Raw genomic sequence first — 19,059 nt, forward strand, 5'->3', positions numbered from 1 at the left:
GATCGATCGTTTATAACACGACATGTTGTACATAACGAATAATGTTTTTTTTAATGCATAGTGAACAACATCGTACGTACATATATTCACAAACCACCAATATCTAAATTGCAGTGTTCAATTACCCTTTAATTAACCCTAAAGAGCTCTATTCCAATTTTGAAAAAATTAGTACGGCCAAAATCGTTAACATTGAAATCAAAAGGGTATAAATACAAATATCATTATTCATTATTGAGGACGACATCAACAATAACGTAAAGTACTATTTTACAATTATCAAACCAAAATCAGAAACAATTGAAAAAACAGCCAATACCAATTGTCTGTTGGTTCAGTGGTGATAACTGATAGGGGCTGAATTTGGTAGGGCTGCACCCATAAGAGTAGAAAGGGCAGGAACATTATGGCTTTAAAATTAGATCTCACAGAGGCTTACGACGCCAACACCAACCTCGCTAAGGCGGTCTTTTAGGTAACGGGCATTTTGCACGCACTTTTCGACCTCTTTCTTAAGCCCGTTATAGCCTTTACGGCTCAAGGCGTGCCATAGGAAGACGGGGGTTAGCCCGTTTCTACTCCCCATGATTGTAACATCCCTTGAAGCTATGTACTCTACATCCCTAGATACAACTTTTATGTGATCTTTCCTTACCATTTGAACACCACAAGGCATTGGACATCCCACGAATTTGTGGCCGGAGATCGTGACACTGTCGATTGGCTTCTTGAATGTGACCTGGGACGCCTGTATAGTGTAGCCAAAGAAAATGAAAATATGTACAATAGCAGGGGAAAAATTTATACGTATCATTATCATTATCATTATCATTAACCCATTGCCTCAAAGAGTTGAGGGAAAAAAATTATACGTAAAGTAACAAGAAATTAAGGTGGGTCATTAATTAACCCATTGCCTTCAAAGAGGTACCGCGACAAGCCGGGTAAGGGGGCTGATGTACGCAACATTACCCTTCCAATTGATAAGAGCAACTCTAGTGGTAGGCTACAAGACGTTGTAGCTAAGTTTGCCACATCAAATTTCTAGCTGCAATTGATTAAAACTACAAATTTTCACATTGTCGTGCTACAATACTTTGTAGCTCCCTATAAAATTTAATTTAAATAATTTATTTCTTTGAGCTATATTTTTTTTGAGCTATTTGCCAAAAATAGTTACAAGGTTTTAACAGCTGCTATGTCATTGTTGTGGTGGGCTACCTGCCCACATGTTCATTTTTTTGTGAACAAGTCCCTTTGTAACCACTGGAGTTGCTCTAAGAGGTTGTTTTCAATTGACTCATAAATGATAACGTACATGACGACTATTTTTTATTTCATGGAAAAGAATCGAATAGGTTTTTTTTAAATAAAATAGGGTTTTAAGACAAAAGAGCAAGAGTGTTTAAAAATATGAGTGAATATAATAAAATAAGAATAAAGTAAGAGAAATGAGTAAAATGTGGTGGGTGTAACTAAAAAATGAATAAAGTAAGAGAAATTGAGTGCGAAGTTGTAAATGTTATGGGGTACGCCCTCCGTCCCGGAATACTCGATCCGATTTGACCGGCACAGAGTTCAAGGGACTTAAATTGACTTATTTAATTTAATAGGTAGTAGTTGATAGTGGGGTATTATTTTAATGTAGTTAGTGGGAAATGTGTAAAGGGGTGGGGTTGGGGAGAGTAGAGGTTGAATTTTTAATTATTTTTTGTATGGAGTAGGGGTAGGTGGGTTAATAGAGGTGGAGTGAGAAATAATATAATATTGTTAGAATATTTCCCTTTTTAGAAACAGGTCAAGTATTAAGGGACGACCCGATAAGGAAAACAGGTCAAGTATTCCGGGACGGAGGGAGTAATTAGTAGGGTAAGATAGTAAAGTTTCATGTCCAAAAATAGTATAAAATGTAGTGTAAAGAACATTATAAAACAGACTAAAACTAAATAGATAAAGATCATTTTTCAAACGGAGTTAGTACTATAGTTACTTACTTGATGCAGGAATGGAAGCATACCACCAAACAAGGCTCCATCACAATGGATATAGAAACGATTGCGTGGGAAGCCACACTCTTCGAGAGTCTGGATCACAAGGTCTAGATCATCCACACCGCCTTTTACCGTAGTCCCTGCCACGTACAAAACCAACAATATTAACGAGTAGTAGCGGATTCAGAAATTTTAGGTAACTAGCGAGGTCACTATTTAAATATCGATGAAACTTTAACTATAATATTGTGTGTTTTAAAAAAATTATTCAAAAGTTAACTAACAATAAGTTTCTATTTGGCCAAGTGGGGCCAAGGAACCCTCTCCTTATGCAACACATCTAGGACTGAGCAAAACTATCCGAAATTAAAAACCCGAAATCCGAACCGGTATCCGATTTGAAAAAGTGGGTGCTCGAACTGATATGGTTGTTGGTTCGGGTACTTGATCCGAAATTCGGGTATTGGATATGGTTACGATATCGTTTTAAAAATAACGGGTATCCGATAACGATCCAATAAGCTTTTTTTAAAAAAGTTTTTCAAATTTAAATATTATTCCCCATGAGCTCAAAATCTTAAATGTTGATAACCAATGTATAATTTGAGTAATTGTAACTTTATTAGTAATGTGGTCAAAATCATGCATTAATGTTGGTATTTAACGTTGAATGATATTACAATAACGTAGTCTATTTTTTCCAAATTGGATATCATAACGGGAAACCGGTATCCGATCAAAGTTTAGGTACTCGAAATACGGGTATCCGAACTTAACAGTTTGATTCATGCATATCAATTTTAAGATTATTGGTTATGGATTACCCGATTCGATAATACTATTGGTTCGAGTATTTGGCCCATGCTCACCACTAGCTGCATCCACCACCGTTAACAAGAGAAAAGGTATTAAAATCTTCTGTCTCACCATTTGTGTCCCACTTTCTTCTTTATCTAAAGACCGAAAAAGTTCTTATAAGATTTGAGTGTAACTAGAATTTTGGCCCGTGCGACGCATGGTACGTATTTTTTAATCAAATTAAATAATATGTTAATATAAAAGTTAAAGGGTAATGAACTAAATAATCAAGCATTGATTAACTGAGAGTTTTAAGAATGTTAAAAGTTTTTCTATTAAATATTTAGGGAGAGTTGTACGGAATACAAAACAAGTTAAAATATAAAAAAATAAAAGAGATTTTAAGGTGGTGACAAGTGGCATGTAAATCTTCCAGTTTTAAAATAATGGAAACGGATTATTACCTATAGTAATATTCATGATAGCAGGTTTATCTTTGTTCTGGAGGAGATTAGCCTTTAGATTAACACAATCAATCTCCCCGGAGACTAATGTCTCAATTTGAATGCACTTCATTCTATACATACGAGCCGCTTTAAAAACCGAATAATGTGACTCTTTAGAAGTGTACAAAATTCCATCTGGAAACGTCTCTCTCCTGAAGAAAGGGGAAAAAAATAATTTGTGTGACGCTGTTAGTAAAAAATAATTTGATGAGTCACTGTCTATGTAACACTTATGTGGTACAATACATTAAACGAGTGATACGTATAATTGTGACATACGTGTCATTTATTTAATTGTCGCAACTTGCAACCTTTATCATCACCTCAAGTTGATTTATACTTCGATTGATCAAAATTGAATTTTACGTATTACTAATTTAACCAGATTTTGGTAATTCGATCACTCGTATTACATGTATCGTGTTTTTTCCAAAAAAAAAAAAATCAAGGCAAGCTCGGACCACGACTTCGTGTCCGTGCAGAGCTAAGTATTTTTCATGGTCGGGTTGGGCCGGACTGGGCTAGCTTTTTCGTGCTTGGTCAGGGCTAAAGATGGTTGTGGGACAGCACGACCCAAAGCCCGACCCGAGCACGAAAAAAGCGCGGCTCGACAAGGGCACGAAGTCGGGGGACTAAAATTTTTGGAAAAAAACGAAGAGGCACGGCACGACTCGTTCCGTTACGACAAAGCACGCTAAATTTAGTAAAATTAGCCTTAGACACGACGGGTCGGCACGTAAGTCCATGGGCCTAGCCCCTGTTTTGAACTTTTCGGCTCGACCCGACCGATACAATGTGGGCATTCATGAGCCCGACCCGGTTAGGCCCACTCGGCCCGAATCACGGCCCGACGTGACATACAACCATCTTTATCAATGTTGTGTGGGCTTACCCAACAAGTAGGCCATGAAGGTTTCCTTCGGTTCCACCATTTGTAATATATCCCCAATATTCATCCTTTTTAATCTCCCAAAGATTTGCAAACCAATCTAAAACAGCTACTTCAAAGTCCCTGGAGTGTACACCGTAGTTGCCCTCAATTAGACCTGGTTATTGGGCGGGGCGGGTCAGGGTCGGTGCGGGTCAAAATAGGATCGGGTATTGAAACGGTCATTTTTAGCGGGTCGATAATGGGCGGGTTAAAAGCGGGTCGCGGGTCATTAGTGGGCGGGTCAATAAACGAGCAATGAAAAATGAAAAACAAAAGAGCCATGTGCAAGTACAAGTAAATACGAAGCTATACACGTAATTTTTTGTATAATTACGATTTTAATTTTCAAAATAATTGTAGTATAAGTTTGACCCTATAATGACCCTGTCCAATAAAGGCCCTGTCCAATAAGAGCCCTGCCCAATAAAAGCCCTATTAACTTGACCCTAACCCTATATCCATTGGATTACCCTGTTCAATAACCAGGTCTACCCTCAATAAATGGATCGCCGAAGTTGTTAATTGAAAATTGTTGCAATTGAGCAAGAGCGTGGTAGTTGAAGTCCAAATTTAACTGATAGCCTACAGTAAAACGTATATTTATAGCAGATAGATGCGTTAGAAAAATTACACACATACGAAAGTTGGCCACGTTGAAATAGTAGATGAAGGATGACCAAGTTATAATACCAGTGGGCTACCCCTTGGCCAGGGGCGGTTCTCGGGGTGTGTGTAGTGAGCAATGTTACCGGCCCTAAATTTATGATACAAAAAATTCTTAGTTGAAAATATATTCACCATATTTCCCCAAATCTATTTTGGATTTTGTTGAAAAACAATTATGATAATAATTTAACCGAGTTGTAAAACTTAAGGTGTTAAAAAAAAACAAAAAAAAAACAAAGGAAAGGTTACTCCATATTAAAACAAACAAGGAAAGGATTCAGAGCTTACATGGCGTCTATAACTCTATATATACCAATTAAACTCCGACACGTAAGATTGCGACAACTAAATGTTATCGTAAATTGCGACCTTTATGATTCACATTTTTAGACCTAATTTCTCAATCCGTGCCTGACCCGGATTTTGATCACCTCCACGCATGATATATAGGTTATATAATCATATTACACATGACAGTTTGTGGATTAATTAGGATTGATTAACTTGAAATCATTAAAGGGCGTTTAGAGAAAATATGATCACCTAATTGGTTTTTGCTCCTCTCAAGCCATATATGCGTGTATCTCGCAACTATAGTCGCCATAAACGCCTCCTTTTCTCGGGTCAGCTCGTCGTTTGCCTCGGGTTCCTTGATTTCAAGGCCCGAAGCGAGCCCATTATTGCCACTTCCCCGGTGCAATGCTTGCGAATCAGCATATACCACCATTTTCGATCTCGATCTCTAAGGAGTTAGCGACAACCAACTCCTGTAAATTTACGGGAGGAAAATATTATAACAGATTCAAGAAAGATTGACAAAAAAAGGTAGAACAACAATAATTAAATAACAACATATATATTTAGTGTGGTTCACTTATTAACAATGTGTTATAAGTTACGTCTTCATGCATAGAAGATAAAATTTTATTGGCATTGAGGAAAAAGTGGTAGCAATTCAGACACCCGTGTTAGGTAAGTCGGAATGAGATCGAGAAAGATCTCCGGTTTGGAAAAAAAAATAAAAAATTCGAGAAAGACATAATTAATTGAATATTTGAAGACATAATTAATCAACAGAAAAATTTACTTACGACGTCGTACGAGTACTCACTCTGTAATTGTAGTCGATTAATTAAAGACAAAGAATTGCAGGCAAATAGCACTCTGATTTGTAGTAGATTACAAATAATATTGATAGCTATTTATAGCTTTATTTAATTTTAAAGTTTTGTAGGCATCAGTACAATAAATTTATAGTAAACTTTTATCCGACTTTTAGTTATTTTTAAATTTTAATTAACATGTTTTGATTAACTTTTATACTATATTTTTTTTTATGGATAAACATTTTAGAAGGTCAAATAGTTACCTATATACTTCCTCCTTTGCAAAATTATATTTACACTTTTCGTTTTTCATAATGTTTTTTACGCTTTGTTTTATTCTATTTTCGGACATAACAATTCACTATTTTACTCTTCTTACCCCCACAACATTTACAATTTTCACTCACTTTATTCATATTTTCTTTCAATCACTCACTTTTTTACCCATCTACCATACTTTATCCATATTTTATTATATCCACCCACTTTTTACGCACTTTCACTATTAAATAGTAACCGTAAAGATCATTTGGAAACGGAGATAATTCAATTTTGATGAGATAATTTTTGTTAAAGCGACAAATTTTATCACTAAAAAATATCTAATTTTTGCATTATATCGAAATAACTCTTATACATTTTGACTTAAATTTTATTTCAATGCACAATATTCATTGTACACCGGCTTTAAATAAAAATGTGTGATTTAATTTCTATTGTGTAGAATATGGTAGAATATGAACATAATATGTAAGTAATCTTTTGGATAGTTGCTTTCTAACAACTACGTAATAATTCAAATAATGGTAATGGCCGTAAAACATGCATGAATCAGGTGTATTATGAATTTATGATACATAATGTTCAAGTAAAAACAATTTCGTGCAAAATTCTACATAAATTAATTGAATTGGTTGAGATTTTGCACCAACTAATATTCACTATTGAACTATGTTTATTTTATTTTATTTGACATGTGCTTAAAGAAAACTAAAAAACATTAGCAAAAGAAATTAATTAGAGAAGATGTCCCGGCCCCTTAGCCAGCAAATGTGCGCTATCTATGTACTATTTGACGCTCCAGTATGTGAACACGTACTGTCCCAAATAAGGTTCCGTTCTATTCGACTTATTTTAACTGAACTTATATTATCTGTATCTATCTGAAATTATATGAACTTAACTGAACTTATTTTATCTGAACAAAACTTATTTTGTCCGAAATAAACTTATATGTGTGTGAAAATGTCTGAAAAAAACTTATTTTTGCTGAACTTATATTATCTGAACTTATTTTGTCTGAAATAAGTCAAAATAAGTTGAAACCAGCTCTTGTGGGCAATCCAAAAGATTAAGCATTTGAGCCAATCCTTTAGGCTAGAAGCGGGTTCAAAGTTTATAATTAACGTATAATCAATAGCGAGCTTACTCGTTTTGTTTCGTATCGAGTCGTATCGAAAATTTCGAAAAGGTTGCTCAGGCACGACTCAAACGCACGCGTCACGATAGGTCGTGTTAGATATACTCCCTCCGTCCCTTAATACTTGCACCGCTTTCCTTTTCGGGTCGTCCCTTAATACTTGCACCGCTTCTATAAATGGAAATCTTTACCAATATTATATTATTTCTCACACTTACCTACTATACCCCACCTACACCCCTATTCTCTACAAAAAATCATTTAAAAATCAACACCCCTCACCACCCCTTACACATTTCCCACTAACTATATTAAAAAAATACACACTATCAACAAACATCCATTAAATTAACAAGTCAATTCAAATATCTTAAACTCCGCACCGGTCAAACCGGTGCGAGTATTAAGGGACGGAGGGAGTAATAGTCTTCACTTTGTTATGTGGGAGTTTTCTCCCACATGGAAGAAATATGAACCTTTGCATATCTTTAAATATACCCATGTGCTTGACTTATTAAATATGTTGTGGCTAGAGTCATTGGGCCAAGTGGGGCATTGGGCTTGTTTGCTAGTATTGGGTTAATAATATGGCTATATATTATTAATCAAGACTTAGCACGGCTTATTTAAGGATCTAATTAACGGTTAACCTTTTTGCGGTTATTAAATATTAATTAATTATTTAATTAAATAGGATAATATCAGAGATGGTTATTTTTGTAACTGCCATATTATTTTCCTATTTAACCTAAGGCAGAAGGTTAATGTTAATTACGTTCTGATTCATACTTCTGAAAAAACACATGTTCTTGAGAATGGATGATCTTGCTGTAATTCGTTCATATGATTAGGGAATCATGGGGGTAGATTAGCTTTGAATCCCATCAGCAATTATAGTGGGGGCTAATATTATCCTAAGGACAGAGATTATCTCGTCCTAATCTAGTTTCTGTAATTTCGCTTTTCATATTTCAAAGTACAGTTTCTAACAGGTCATGCCTTAGTGCCTAAGGATAACTTCACTTAATTTAACGTGATTTTTCGTGCTGGGTTGTGTCATGTCGTACCTTATCGTTTTTTTCCAAAAAAATACGGCCCGAGTCCAGCCCACAACCCGAGACCCGTGCTTGTGTCTGGCCGTGTTCTTCCGTCATCGTGTTAGGCCGTGCCGTGCCTCAACCCAGCCCGACCCGACCCAATGTCATAGTTAAGTACGTACCATAAATTTGCCAGCTAAAACTTTTAATAATGCAAATTTGTTCATTAATAAGACTTAATTTGTTCTATGTGTTAGTTAAACGTCATTTATCAGCCTATACCACAGCTCATTGTTAACCAAATCCTCACACGATTCTACACAACGAGTTCACGTTATTTTTCAAAAATATGGCCAATTACCATTTTCAACACATGTTATTGCCCGTAATTCAGAATTTAAATTTTGCTTGAGCAAGCAAGAGTTGGATAGCGACGCTGGAGGGAAAGTAGGGGTTACCGTATCAAGATCTCGTTCTCTTCACCTGATAAGATTTGGTCTGAATAGTTTTTGTGAGTGTGTTTTTTTTATATTTTTTCCGGTATTTTATGATCCAATATATGTGTCTTACACTAGAGGTGATCAAAATTCAGGCCGGTCCAGACATTAACATAAAAAATCATGCCCAAACCCATAAATCTGGTGCAGACTTTTCGGACTTTGGCCTATAATGTGTTTTTGAGGTTGCCCAAACCCGTACTTTTTCGGGTCGGGCCAACGGGCCAGGTTATAGATGATCAGGTCTATCTCACACGTAATGTAAGGGGTATGATTTAGGTAGCTACACTGCACTTGGATGTAGCTATTAGCTTATTACTTATAGGAAGTATTTTATTTTTTTGAAGGTACGTAAGATAAAGTGTCATACCGGACTGAAACCTCGTACGGGTCAACCAGATCCCGTTTAGTGGGCAAGACACTTTGAGATTGGGGGCATGATAAAGGAAACCCTCTCTCAAAGTGTCCGTATTGAGGATCGAACCCCACCATTTTAGTCGAAAGGTGCAATCATTTTCACTAGACTAAGACATTACTTATTTAATACAAAGTACGAGTATCATATAATGCATATTTAACACTCAAAGTTGAACATATTGTTAATTTCATTTTATTTTTTTGACATAGGATAATTGAACAAAAATATAAGCAGAAATCCTACAAGAAAAAAGAAAACAACAATTTAATCGGGTTCCAGCGGGTGCGGAGTCGGAACAATTCCGTTCATAACCGCAGACTTGGCACATAGATGAGCTTGGTGTATTTGAGATCGAGCTCTCCACCTTATAAATGATACATTTGTGAAAAGATTTGTCTTGACGAAGAATGTGTACTTTCATTAATGTATAGGTAAAAGTATTTCCCAAATCACAATAATATACACAATTAAAAAGAATTGAAAAACATAATTAAGTAATTCACCTTAATACAAAACAATCCAATTAATCATCAAATAAACTCACATCAATGCAAAGAACAAACACAATTTTCTTTACCAATCTCAAAAGCTACACATGGAGGTTGGCTTAAACGCTTCTCAACCATCTCATCAACGAACATATCAAGCTTATCTACCGTTACATTAGGCATCACAACCACATGAGCTATATTCCCTTGACAAGAAAGTTGCCAATGTTGTATAAATTCCTCGTTTTTTGGACGTTCAAAGACAACGGTGTTGCTAAGCTCATTAAGCATCACACTAACTCCAACTTCGATAAGGCGGTCTCTTAGGTAACGAGCATTTTGCATACACTTTTGTACCTCTTTTCGAAATCCATTATAACCTTTGCGATTCAAAGCGTACCATAAAAAGATTGGTGCTTGACCATTTCTACTACCCATGATTGTAATATCCCTTGAAGCTATGTATTCTACGTTCTTAGCTAGAACGTTAATGTGTTGTTTTCTTACTATTTGAATTCCACATGTTATTGGGCATCCCACAAATTTGTGGCCTGAAATTGTGACACTGTCGATTGGCTTCTTGAATGTGACCTGAGGGGCCTGTTTAGACAACGTATTCATGAAAATTGAAACACGGTAGGTGAAAAAAGAATATGATAGATACAAAAAGTGAATACTGGAGGAAACTGATTCTGGCACACCTTTTGTTATTAGAGAAACTGCGTCTCATGCTGGTGTGCCAAAATCATTTTTTTTTCCTGTGCTTAAATCATTTCCCATACTAGATCGACTATTAGCACTACAAGAATTTGTGTCTTTAACGACAACCTAATTACGACGGGTCAAAAATCCCGTCGCAAAAGCCTTTTACGACGGGGTTATCAACCAAACAAAGACGGGAACAACCGTCGCAAATGTCTTTTACAATGGATTAACGACCGGATTTTCTATTAATGACGGTCCCCTTTTATGGCGGGTTCGCGACATAAAACCCCTTTGTTAATCAATGATTATTGATCTTTCGCGACGGAATTTCCCGTCGTTAATGGTACAATTTCTTGTAGTGTAGTTACGTAGTCCTACTTATTATATAATTAAAAGAAATGATAGAAAAGAGGAAGCCTGAAGTGGGCATTAAAGACAGTTACCGAGTTAATGATGACCACGATCCAAATGAACCACAATTATACAAGACTTTATAATTAAAAGTTGTAGACGGAAAGGAGAATTTAAACCTGTGATTTATCATACACAGATTCTCAGTCTTTACAAACTACATTTGAGATCAGAGTAGGTACTTACTCGATTTATGAAAGGGAGCATAAGACCAAACAAGGCTCCATCACAGTGAATATAGAACCGATTGCGTGGGATGCCGCACTCTTTAAGTGTCTTTATAACAAGATCGATGTTATCAACACCCCCTTTTACCGTAGTCCCTGCAACAACAACATACTAATTTTCTTAGGGCCTTAAAAGACGAGTTCGGATCCTCTCGATGTAACAGCGATTGAGAATTTATTTCCCAACTTGTCAATTTCGATTGTTTGGTTAAGGGGAACGGGTCCATTAGCCAAACCCCAACCTACTTTTATAGAAAATTTGCGATAAATCTGTAGTGTCAATGTGTCACTCCTTGAAAACGACTTTTAATTTCATGTTCACCTTTCTCTTTCCATTTTACATTGAATATATAACTCCTTCATTTCCGTGTTTTTCTAATTTAATGATTTGTTCCCTATCTTTTTCTCATCAACTCACTATTCAGACTAGTTGTGGACTTGTGGGTCAAGTCGGTCGAACGAAAAAAAGCCCGGCGAGACATGGAGTCACGGACAAAAAAAAAAAAAAACGCGACCCAACACAGATAAATGGTTGTGGGTTATGGGTCGGGCCTATACCACAATTTCTTTAGAAAAAGCCTGACACGGCTCGATACGACAAATTATGCTAAGTATAGTAAAATTAGGCTTAGCCACAATGACCCATGGGTATGGGTGTTATTGAGCCGAGCCGAGCCGAGCCGAGACCGAGCCTTTATAGGCTCGGCTCGAGCTCGAAACTCGTGAGCACAAGCTCGGCTCGAGCTCGAAGCTCGCCGAGCATGGGAAATTAGGCTCGAGCTCGAATTATGAAAACCGAACTCGGTTCGGCTCGAAGCTCGATAGGCTCGTTGAGGCTCGATATGCTCGCTCGAGATTGATCATCAAATGTTTAATTAACTAACATGTTTATCAATTTTTTCATGTTTTATATGTTAAAAATAAATATTTATTAAAGTTAATTTATGCAAAATTTTATTTTATACAAAATACAAATATTAAAAAGAACTCGAGCTTGTTCACGAACTTTTGAGCCGATCCATTGATAGCTCAGGCTTTACTCATTAAGTACACGAGCCGAACCCGAGCTCGAGCCGAGCTTTGTCGAGCCGAACATCGAATAATTTGCGAGCAAGCTCAACTCATTAACACCCCTACCCATGGGCATGAACCCCATTCTTCATTACAATCGGCCCGACCTGGTCCGATACGTACAAACGAGTTTGACATGGGCTCGGCCCCAAGCCCGGCCGCCCCGTTCGGTCTACAGCCACATTTTAGACTCAACATTATGTATTTAAAGATGCTCTTTAAAAAAAAGTGAAAGAATTACCTATCGTGAGGGTGATGATAGCTGGTTTATCTTTGTTCTCAAGAAGCCTAGTCTTTAAATCGCCATAATCAATCTCTCCGGAAACTAATGTATCAACCTTAATGCAGTCCATTCTGTACATATGCGCGGCTTTGAAAACCGAGTAGTGTGATTCTTTAGAGGTATACAGAATTCCATCAGGAAACATCTCTCTCCTGAATTGAATATTCATGGTTAATAAATAAGTTTTAGAACATGTCACAGATCTATTGACTTGAGAGTAATGGATAACTCAGTTGGTTAGAACTTCTATTTCGATTCCAGGTGATCTTGGAATCGATTCTCATCCCCGTCCTTGTGGCTCATTCACACTCAAAAAAAACCCAGATCTATTGACTTTGTGCTTGTTTGGCAATTGGTGGTTGGCTGGTGGCTGTTTGTTTGGTTATTTGTATAGGTCCTTTTACGTTGGTTGTTTGAGTGTAAATTTTCTAAAAATGTGTTTGGTATAGTTGGTTGTTGGCTACTAGTTGTTTTGTACAAATGTAATTAGTAAAATGAAAAGCCAACGGCGAATGTAAAACGCTATTCTTACTAGTTTTTAGATTGGTAGAAAAGTCGTCAATAAAAGCCAATAAAAAGGCCAACAAAAAGCAGTTGCCAAACAAGCCCAAAATGCAATTACCAAAATGAAAAGCCAGCAACCAATGTAAAAACTATTCTTACTAGCTTTTGAATTTTTGGCAGAAAAGCTTACTTTTTAGCCAAGAAAAAGTCATTTACTTAACATATATTTTTGTTGTTTGACCACATAAAAGAGCCAAAAGACAATGAGAAAGCCAGCAAAAAGCCCGCTACCAAACAGACTCATATATTAGTTGTTTAACCACTTAAAAAATCCAAAATAAAAAGACAAATGCTAAATTAACATGCGTTTTTACTGATTAAAACTGATATTGAGTGCACCTACCCAATCAATAGGCCATGAAAGTTTCCTTCTGTTCCTCCATTTGTAACATAACCCCAATATTGATCCTTCTCAATCTCCCAAAGACTAGCAAACCAATCTAAAACAGCCACTTCAAAGTCCTTAGTGTGCATACCATAGTTTCCCTCAATAAATGGATCACCACAATTGTTAAGTAAAAATTGTTGCAATCGATCACCAAGATCATCAAAGTTAAAGTCCAAATTGCCGGGATATCCTGCGTTAAGAATATTCATCCTCAAGTTAGGCCCTGTTTTTTTTGGCGTAATTTCAGTTTTATGACTTATTTTGCAGTTCAGTTCAGTTCAGCTCTAAAGAAGAGGGCCTTAATTTAGGTTCCACTTTGTCAAATTAAAGCTTGATTATCAAATATACTTGTAAATAATAAAGCATGTTCTTATAATTGTCACACCACATGCCACGTCAGTACTTCACTTACCTTCTATCCACCTAACATATAATTAAATAAGTGTCAGTTTTGATAGAAGCTAAACTAGCTAGAAATTAAAAGAGAAAGTGAAACCACAAAATCAAGCTTAATTTATACTATAAAATTACAAATAAAGGTGGGGGTATTTGAACCTAAGATCTATCATGCAAAGGCACATCAACTCAGGTTCTCTGTCTTAACCATTAGGCCAAGATTTTACTAGTGGGCATGCATGGCTCGTATGGCTGTATGTGTACGTAGGCACTTGGGTAGTTATAGCTAGTATGTGTGTCAAACTCAAGTGATAAAGCCAATACTTAAATAGACTAATTGAGATAGATTGTCATTATGTTCGTGGTGGCATTCGGGAGGGCGTCATTACTACGAGACATGTTCCTACAAATTAACAAGTAGGTTATGCATTTACTAAGGCATTGGGCAATTAAATGAAAGTTGTTATACTTAGTTCACAAGTTGGGTATTTATGATTAAATTTATACCTTACCAAAATTTTATGTTGTAAGATACTTCGTACTATATTTTTCCGATTTATGAACGTTGACAACTTGTTAAAATTTCGAGATGGACATTACCAATGCATCTCACGTGTCATATGATTACCGACACTAAATAATTACCGACACTTTCCATTGAGATGTCACATGAGATGCACCTATTAAAATCAACCTCGTAATTTTGAATCAATATTATAATCCAACCAATTAAGGTATTATTTAACAACGTACATAACTTTTTTATGAGGTAATAAATTACAACATTTTTCCTCATAAGATAGCTTCTCGTAAAAACCTAAATTTTATATGACATACAGAAAGATGAGGATTTTATCAATCTTGGAGAAATGATAGAGATTAAGAGAGGAGATCACATGTCATTAGTAATTAATATTATAAAATACTGAAATATTGTACACCTGTTACGTGCAAGACCTTATAAGTGAGTATTATCGTCACACACACTCACCTAGATGGTATTTGGTTTTGTCCATCCATGTCTCTATGTGTTTCACCAACACATCCTCCATATACGCCTCCTTTTCTCCGATCAAGTTTCCGTTCGCCGCCCCGGGTTGTTCCTTGATTTCAAGGTCCGTTCGCGTTACAACAATCTCTCTTTTTCCATTAACGTCACAACTCTTCTTCGCCTCACCGTTCGCCCCGAATTGTTCGTTGATTTCAAGGTCCGTGGTGTGCACTCTCCGTCTTTGTCTTACAACAATCTCTCTTTCTCCATTGTTGTCAATTAGGTGCTTCCTCGCCTCACCAGAAGTATCACCGTTGCTCGTGATGTGAGCAACGGCGAGAAAATCTTGGTGGATCTCCTGAGGCAATGCATGACATCCCGCCATTTTAATTACCTGTTTGATTAGCTCACGGGTTAGTTAATTAATTAACCAAAAATTATTCTTAATATATACGTACATTACAAATAGGGGAAATTGTTTACCTGAAATGTAATTCAATTAAGATTACAAAAAAAAAAAACGTAACCCAAAAGAAGAACAAAATTATTGAAGTGTGAGCAATATAGTAGAGCAAATATTTGGCATTTTATAGCCTTGTTTCTTTCATATGATTACTGTTCAAGGAGGGTGACGTTCTTACTCTAACTTAAGATCGAATAATCGAAGAAACAACTTGTATACAGTATACTATTTCCATTTTTTTTTATTTGACACGTTTTTCAGGCATGTTTGTCCAACACTCATTTTTTACCGTTAATATATTTAACGGATATTTCATGAAATACCCCCGAGTTTTAGCGTAATTCACCAAACGCCCATCAAGTTTCAGAAATACATAAAATACCCCTCACAAATGACTTAATACCCCAAATATCCTTTCATGACGTCATCATCCTCATAATCAACCAATTACGATCTAATTACCCACTTAATTCCTAATTAACCTCCCTAATCCCTAATTACCCCCTAATCCCCATTAACCCATTGACCCACACTTCACCCACCCTTTTTTTCTCTCTCCCCTTCCTTCTTCCATTAACCCACCTCAAGGATTCTACCGGATTTTGATTTTCCGGCGAGAGAGATGGTTTTTTCATGGCTGCCCCCCTTGCTCACTGCCATTCTCGTCTCCTTCCCACCTCCCCTACAACACCTTGGAATCACCGGAACTTGCAGCAGAAACAAGCTTAGTATCTGGAAGCTTCAAGATTCCATCGCAAATGTCAGAGAGCTCCTTCTCGATGCGAGATCTGTAGTCGCGAACGACAGAGATGTGGTTTTCGTTGCCGTGACTCTCCTCCTTCTGCTCGATCAAACGACGAGCTCCGATGACATTTTTGTAGGCGACGGAGAGGAGGTTTCGCTCCTCCACCGTGAGCTCCTCCCCTTCCGAAGCCGCGGTAACCACCTTCTCCATGAACTCAACCATCTCCTCGTAAAGCTCGAATTGTTATGCGAGTTTCGCTATGTAAACGCTCTCTTCCAGAGCTGAGGACGCCATTGTTGGTTGTTGTTTTGGAGAGAGGTAGTGGCGACGAGTTTCCTGGGTTTTCCGTTGTCGCCCAATTCTTCCATTTAGGAAAAGGGGATAGTTCGATTTTTTGAAACTTCAATTTGATTTTGCCTTTGAATTGAAGAACTTACCGTGTATGTAGAATGAATTTCTGCGAATGATTTAGGGTTCTGATTTCTGCAATGGCGAGGTTGTGGCGGTGGTTGCGGAGGAAAGGGAAAGCATTTGCAGGGAAGAAGAAGGGGAAAGCATTTGCAGCGAAGAAGAAGGGCATTTGCAGGGAAGAAGAAGGGGGGAAGAGAAAAAAAAAAAAGGAAAATTCGGAAAAAAAAATTGGGTTAATGGGTTAAAAGTTGGGTTAATGGGTTAATTGAGTTGATTAAGGGCTGATGACGTCATCAAGGGTATGTGGTGTATTAAGTTTTGAAATAGGGGTATTTTTATGTATTATTGAAACTTGAGGAGATTTGGTGAATTTTCTGAAAACTCGGGGGTATTTCATGAAATATCCGTATATTTAATCATGTAAAAGAAAAAAATTATAAAAAGATAATATTTTGAAATTATTTATCAAGATTCATTTAACAGGATTTCATATTACTGTATTTTAACTTTCGCATTAATAACAAAATCCATTCAAGAAAAATGACTGAATAATGCTAAACTCAAACTGCGTCAATTAAATAAGAACGGATGAAAAATATAGGATGATACGCACAAAAATTAAAGAAGTTGGAGTAAGGCTTTGTTCTATTCACTTTATCCTTATTGCTTGTTAAATTAGACCAGAAAAATCAGATCAGACCAAACCAGAAAAAGGAGTCACATATAACATTGAGATTAGACATTACCATATCAAAACAGACCATACCAGAAACTAGAAAAAATCATATCAGATCATGTGAAGAGAAACAAGGCCTAAAGATGGCCAGTTGAGATTTACTCCCACTGTCCCTTAATACTCGACCTGTTTTGATTGGATACGTTTGCCGATGCACAACTTTGACCACCAATTTCTTTAACTACATATTATAAAAACTTATAAAATTATTAATATTTTGAAAATATGTATTAAGATGAATCCAACAATATATTATATACTAACATTTATTTTCATATACTATAAATAAAATAGGGTCAAAATGAATTATGTGAATAGTGCAAAAAGTCAAAACAAGTCAAGTATTAAGGGACGGAGGGAGTATTACCTGGTTTATGCAATCACCTTGGAACCTGTGAATATGTGACCACTAGTGTATGTATCACTTGATCCTTGTATCACTAGTGTTTAGGAACATGATGCTCTGAACCACTATGAACAATGCTTGGGTGACCTAGAGGTGCACCTAAGAGTTCTTATTTTTTTTTTCCTCTTTTGTGCTCTTTGAATGTTTTGAAATGAGTAAAAGTTTTTAAATGCATAAAAGAATTCTTTTGGTCACACCAATCTTTAGATACACTCATGGACATGTAACAATTTTCATGGAATAACTTTCACGGAATATGTGTGCTTGAAATTTGAGATGATAAACTATAATCATACTTCTAGAGTTATGTTGCTTACATTGATAAGATATTATTGTTTAATGTGATAATATCAGTGTTATTCCGTATTTATCTTTGCAGCAATCCGGTATAACATCAATGCACCAAACATGTCAAGATGGACATACACTTCATTTGGAAAAATGTTTCATTAAGTCAAATACGCATTTTGCATGTTCCTAGTTTCAAGGTGGAATAACAGTTTGCGGCCATTTTCACAAAGGGTCTTCCGCGACAATTATTCTTGGATTTCAGATTCATTCTTAACGTACGGCCTCCTCCCGCTAGGACTGCGGGGTGTGATATATAATCTCTTAGGGTTTTTTATTACAAATAAACTTCTAATCGATCAACATTAGAATTCCTAATATAATTAGAACTAGTGTTATAAACCACTATAAGTATTTGATTAATGGTAACACTCCAATTCAAAGAGTTTCACTTAATCTATCATTCAAGTAATGTTCATAAATATTTAATCAATCGTATTTGAATTAGTAAAATGTAGGTAGTACATATTAATTAGCTCCAATAATTAATAACTCCATGGTCCCATGGATCCACAAATATATTTGGTGTGTTCATTTTTTTATATTCAAAAAAATATCTACTGTAAATGAAAATTCAACATACCAGCTGAACACATTAATTGACATATAAAATTAAAGTTGGCTGCGTAGCAACTTTGACATGGAAAGTTAGCACCCTAGCAACTGTCATCGAGGTTGGCGAGGCGCATGTCTGACATGCACCCCAAATACATATCCGGGGGTAATATTGTCATTTTACAGGATTTTTAAAATTGCTGAGGTAGTAAGTGGAGTCCCTGTAGGATTTTGGAATGGCAAAGACTTATTCCAGTGTGGCTTAAACTCTCACTTTCTCGCCTTGTGTTCTCCGCCATCCTCTCTCCTCTCTCTCATCCCCCTTCTTCCTGGTGTAAATTGTTCGTTCAACTTGGTCAAGTTTGGTTCGATTTCGGCTTCGAGAGTTACTTGGATCTTCCATACGAGTCATGTATTTTTGTTAATTCGAAATATGTATTGTTTTTATTCTAGTTTGGAAGTGATTTATGTTTTGTAAGCCTAATTCCTTGGATCGGAAGT

General features: G+C 36.4%; 3 protein-coding genes across 6 annotated transcripts; all 3 read right to left on the minus strand.

Moving 5' to 3' along the window:
• Positions 1-106: 106 nt before the first annotated feature.
• On the minus strand, positions 107-6,093 carry LOC110784159 (serine decarboxylase). 3 transcript variants are annotated; one of them, XM_056835616.1, is made up of 5 exons: positions 5,984-6,093; positions 5,436-5,659; positions 3,254-3,447; positions 1,995-2,131; positions 109-748 (listed from the first exon to the last, which is right to left on the minus strand). In XM_056835616.1, the coding sequence occupies exons 3-5, from the start codon at positions 3,372-3,374 to the stop codon at positions 419-421; spliced, it is 588 nt and encodes a 195-aa protein (XP_056691594.1). In that variant the 5' UTR covers positions 3,375-3,447; positions 5,436-5,659; positions 5,984-6,093; the 3' UTR covers positions 109-418. The 3 variants fall into 3 exon arrangements, with proteins under 3 accessions (XP_056691592.1, XP_056691593.1, XP_056691594.1); XM_056835614.1 differs by lacking the exon at positions 3,254-3,447 and having other exon boundaries at positions 107-748; XM_056835615.1 differs by lacking the exon at positions 3,254-3,447 and having other exon boundaries at positions 107-748; positions 6,004-6,091.
• Positions 6,094-9,810: 3,717 nt separating this feature from the next.
• On the minus strand, positions 9,811-17,943 carry LOC110800227 (serine decarboxylase). 2 transcript variants are annotated; one of them, XM_056837891.1, is made up of 6 exons: positions 17,617-17,943; positions 14,895-15,288; positions 13,463-13,697; positions 12,514-12,707; positions 11,161-11,297; positions 9,811-10,458 (listed from the first exon to the last, which is right to left on the minus strand). In XM_056837891.1, exons 2-6 carry the CDS (start codon positions 15,277-15,279, stop codon positions 9,916-9,918), a joined length of 1,494 nt encoding a protein of 497 aa, XP_056693869.1. In that variant the 5' UTR covers positions 15,280-15,288; positions 17,617-17,943; the 3' UTR covers positions 9,811-9,915. The 2 variants fall into 2 exon arrangements, with proteins under 2 accessions (XP_056693869.1, XP_021861246.2); XM_022005554.2 differs by lacking the exon at positions 17,617-17,943 and adding an exon at positions 15,378-15,504.
• On the minus strand, positions 15,553-16,726 carry LOC110784068 (14-3-3-like protein). The gene has a single exon (XM_056837892.1). It carries the CDS (start codon positions 16,322-16,324, stop codon positions 16,040-16,042), a length of 285 nt encoding a protein of 94 aa, XP_056693870.1. The 5' UTR covers positions 16,325-16,726; the 3' UTR covers positions 15,553-16,039.
• Positions 17,944-19,059: the final 1,116 nt, after the last annotated feature.

This window comes from Spinacia oleracea, chromosome 2, assembly GCF_020520425.1.
Source record: "Spinacia oleracea cultivar Varoflay chromosome 2, BTI_SOV_V1, whole genome shotgun sequence".
In the NCBI taxonomy this organism is placed as follows: domain Eukaryota; kingdom Viridiplantae; phylum Streptophyta; class Magnoliopsida; order Caryophyllales; family Amaranthaceae; genus Spinacia; species Spinacia oleracea.

Bases quoted from the DNA above. Each gene is read 5' to 3' on its own strand.
- LOC110784068 (XM_056837892.1), bottom strand. From the start codon at position 16,324: ATGGTTGAGTTCATGGAGAAGGTGGTTACCGCGGCTTCGGAAGGGGAG.
- LOC110784159 (XM_056835614.1), bottom strand. From the start codon at position 5,619: ATGGTGGTATATGCTGATTCGCAAGCATTGCACCGGGGAAGTGGCAAT. The intron at 2,132-5,435 runs GTGATCATATTT...TGTACGTGGCAG, and splicing joins GAGGAGCAAAAACCAATTAG to GGACTACGGTAAAAGGCGGT. The intron at 749-1,994 runs GTAAGTAACTAT...TACACTATACAG, and splicing joins TGCTTCCATTCCTGCATCAA to GCGTCCCAGGTCACATTCAA.
- LOC110800227 (XM_056837891.1), bottom strand. From the start codon at position 15,279: ATGGCGGGATGTCATGCATTGCCTCAGGAGATCCACCAAGATTTTCTC. The intron at 12,708-13,462 runs GTAGGTGCACTC...TATTCAATTCAG, and splicing joins TTTCATGGCCTATTGATTGG to GAGAGAGATGTTTCCTGATG. The intron at 10,459-11,160 runs GTAAGTACCTAC...TTGTCTAAACAG, and splicing joins TGCTCCCTTTCATAAATCGA to GCCCCTCAGGTCACATTCAA.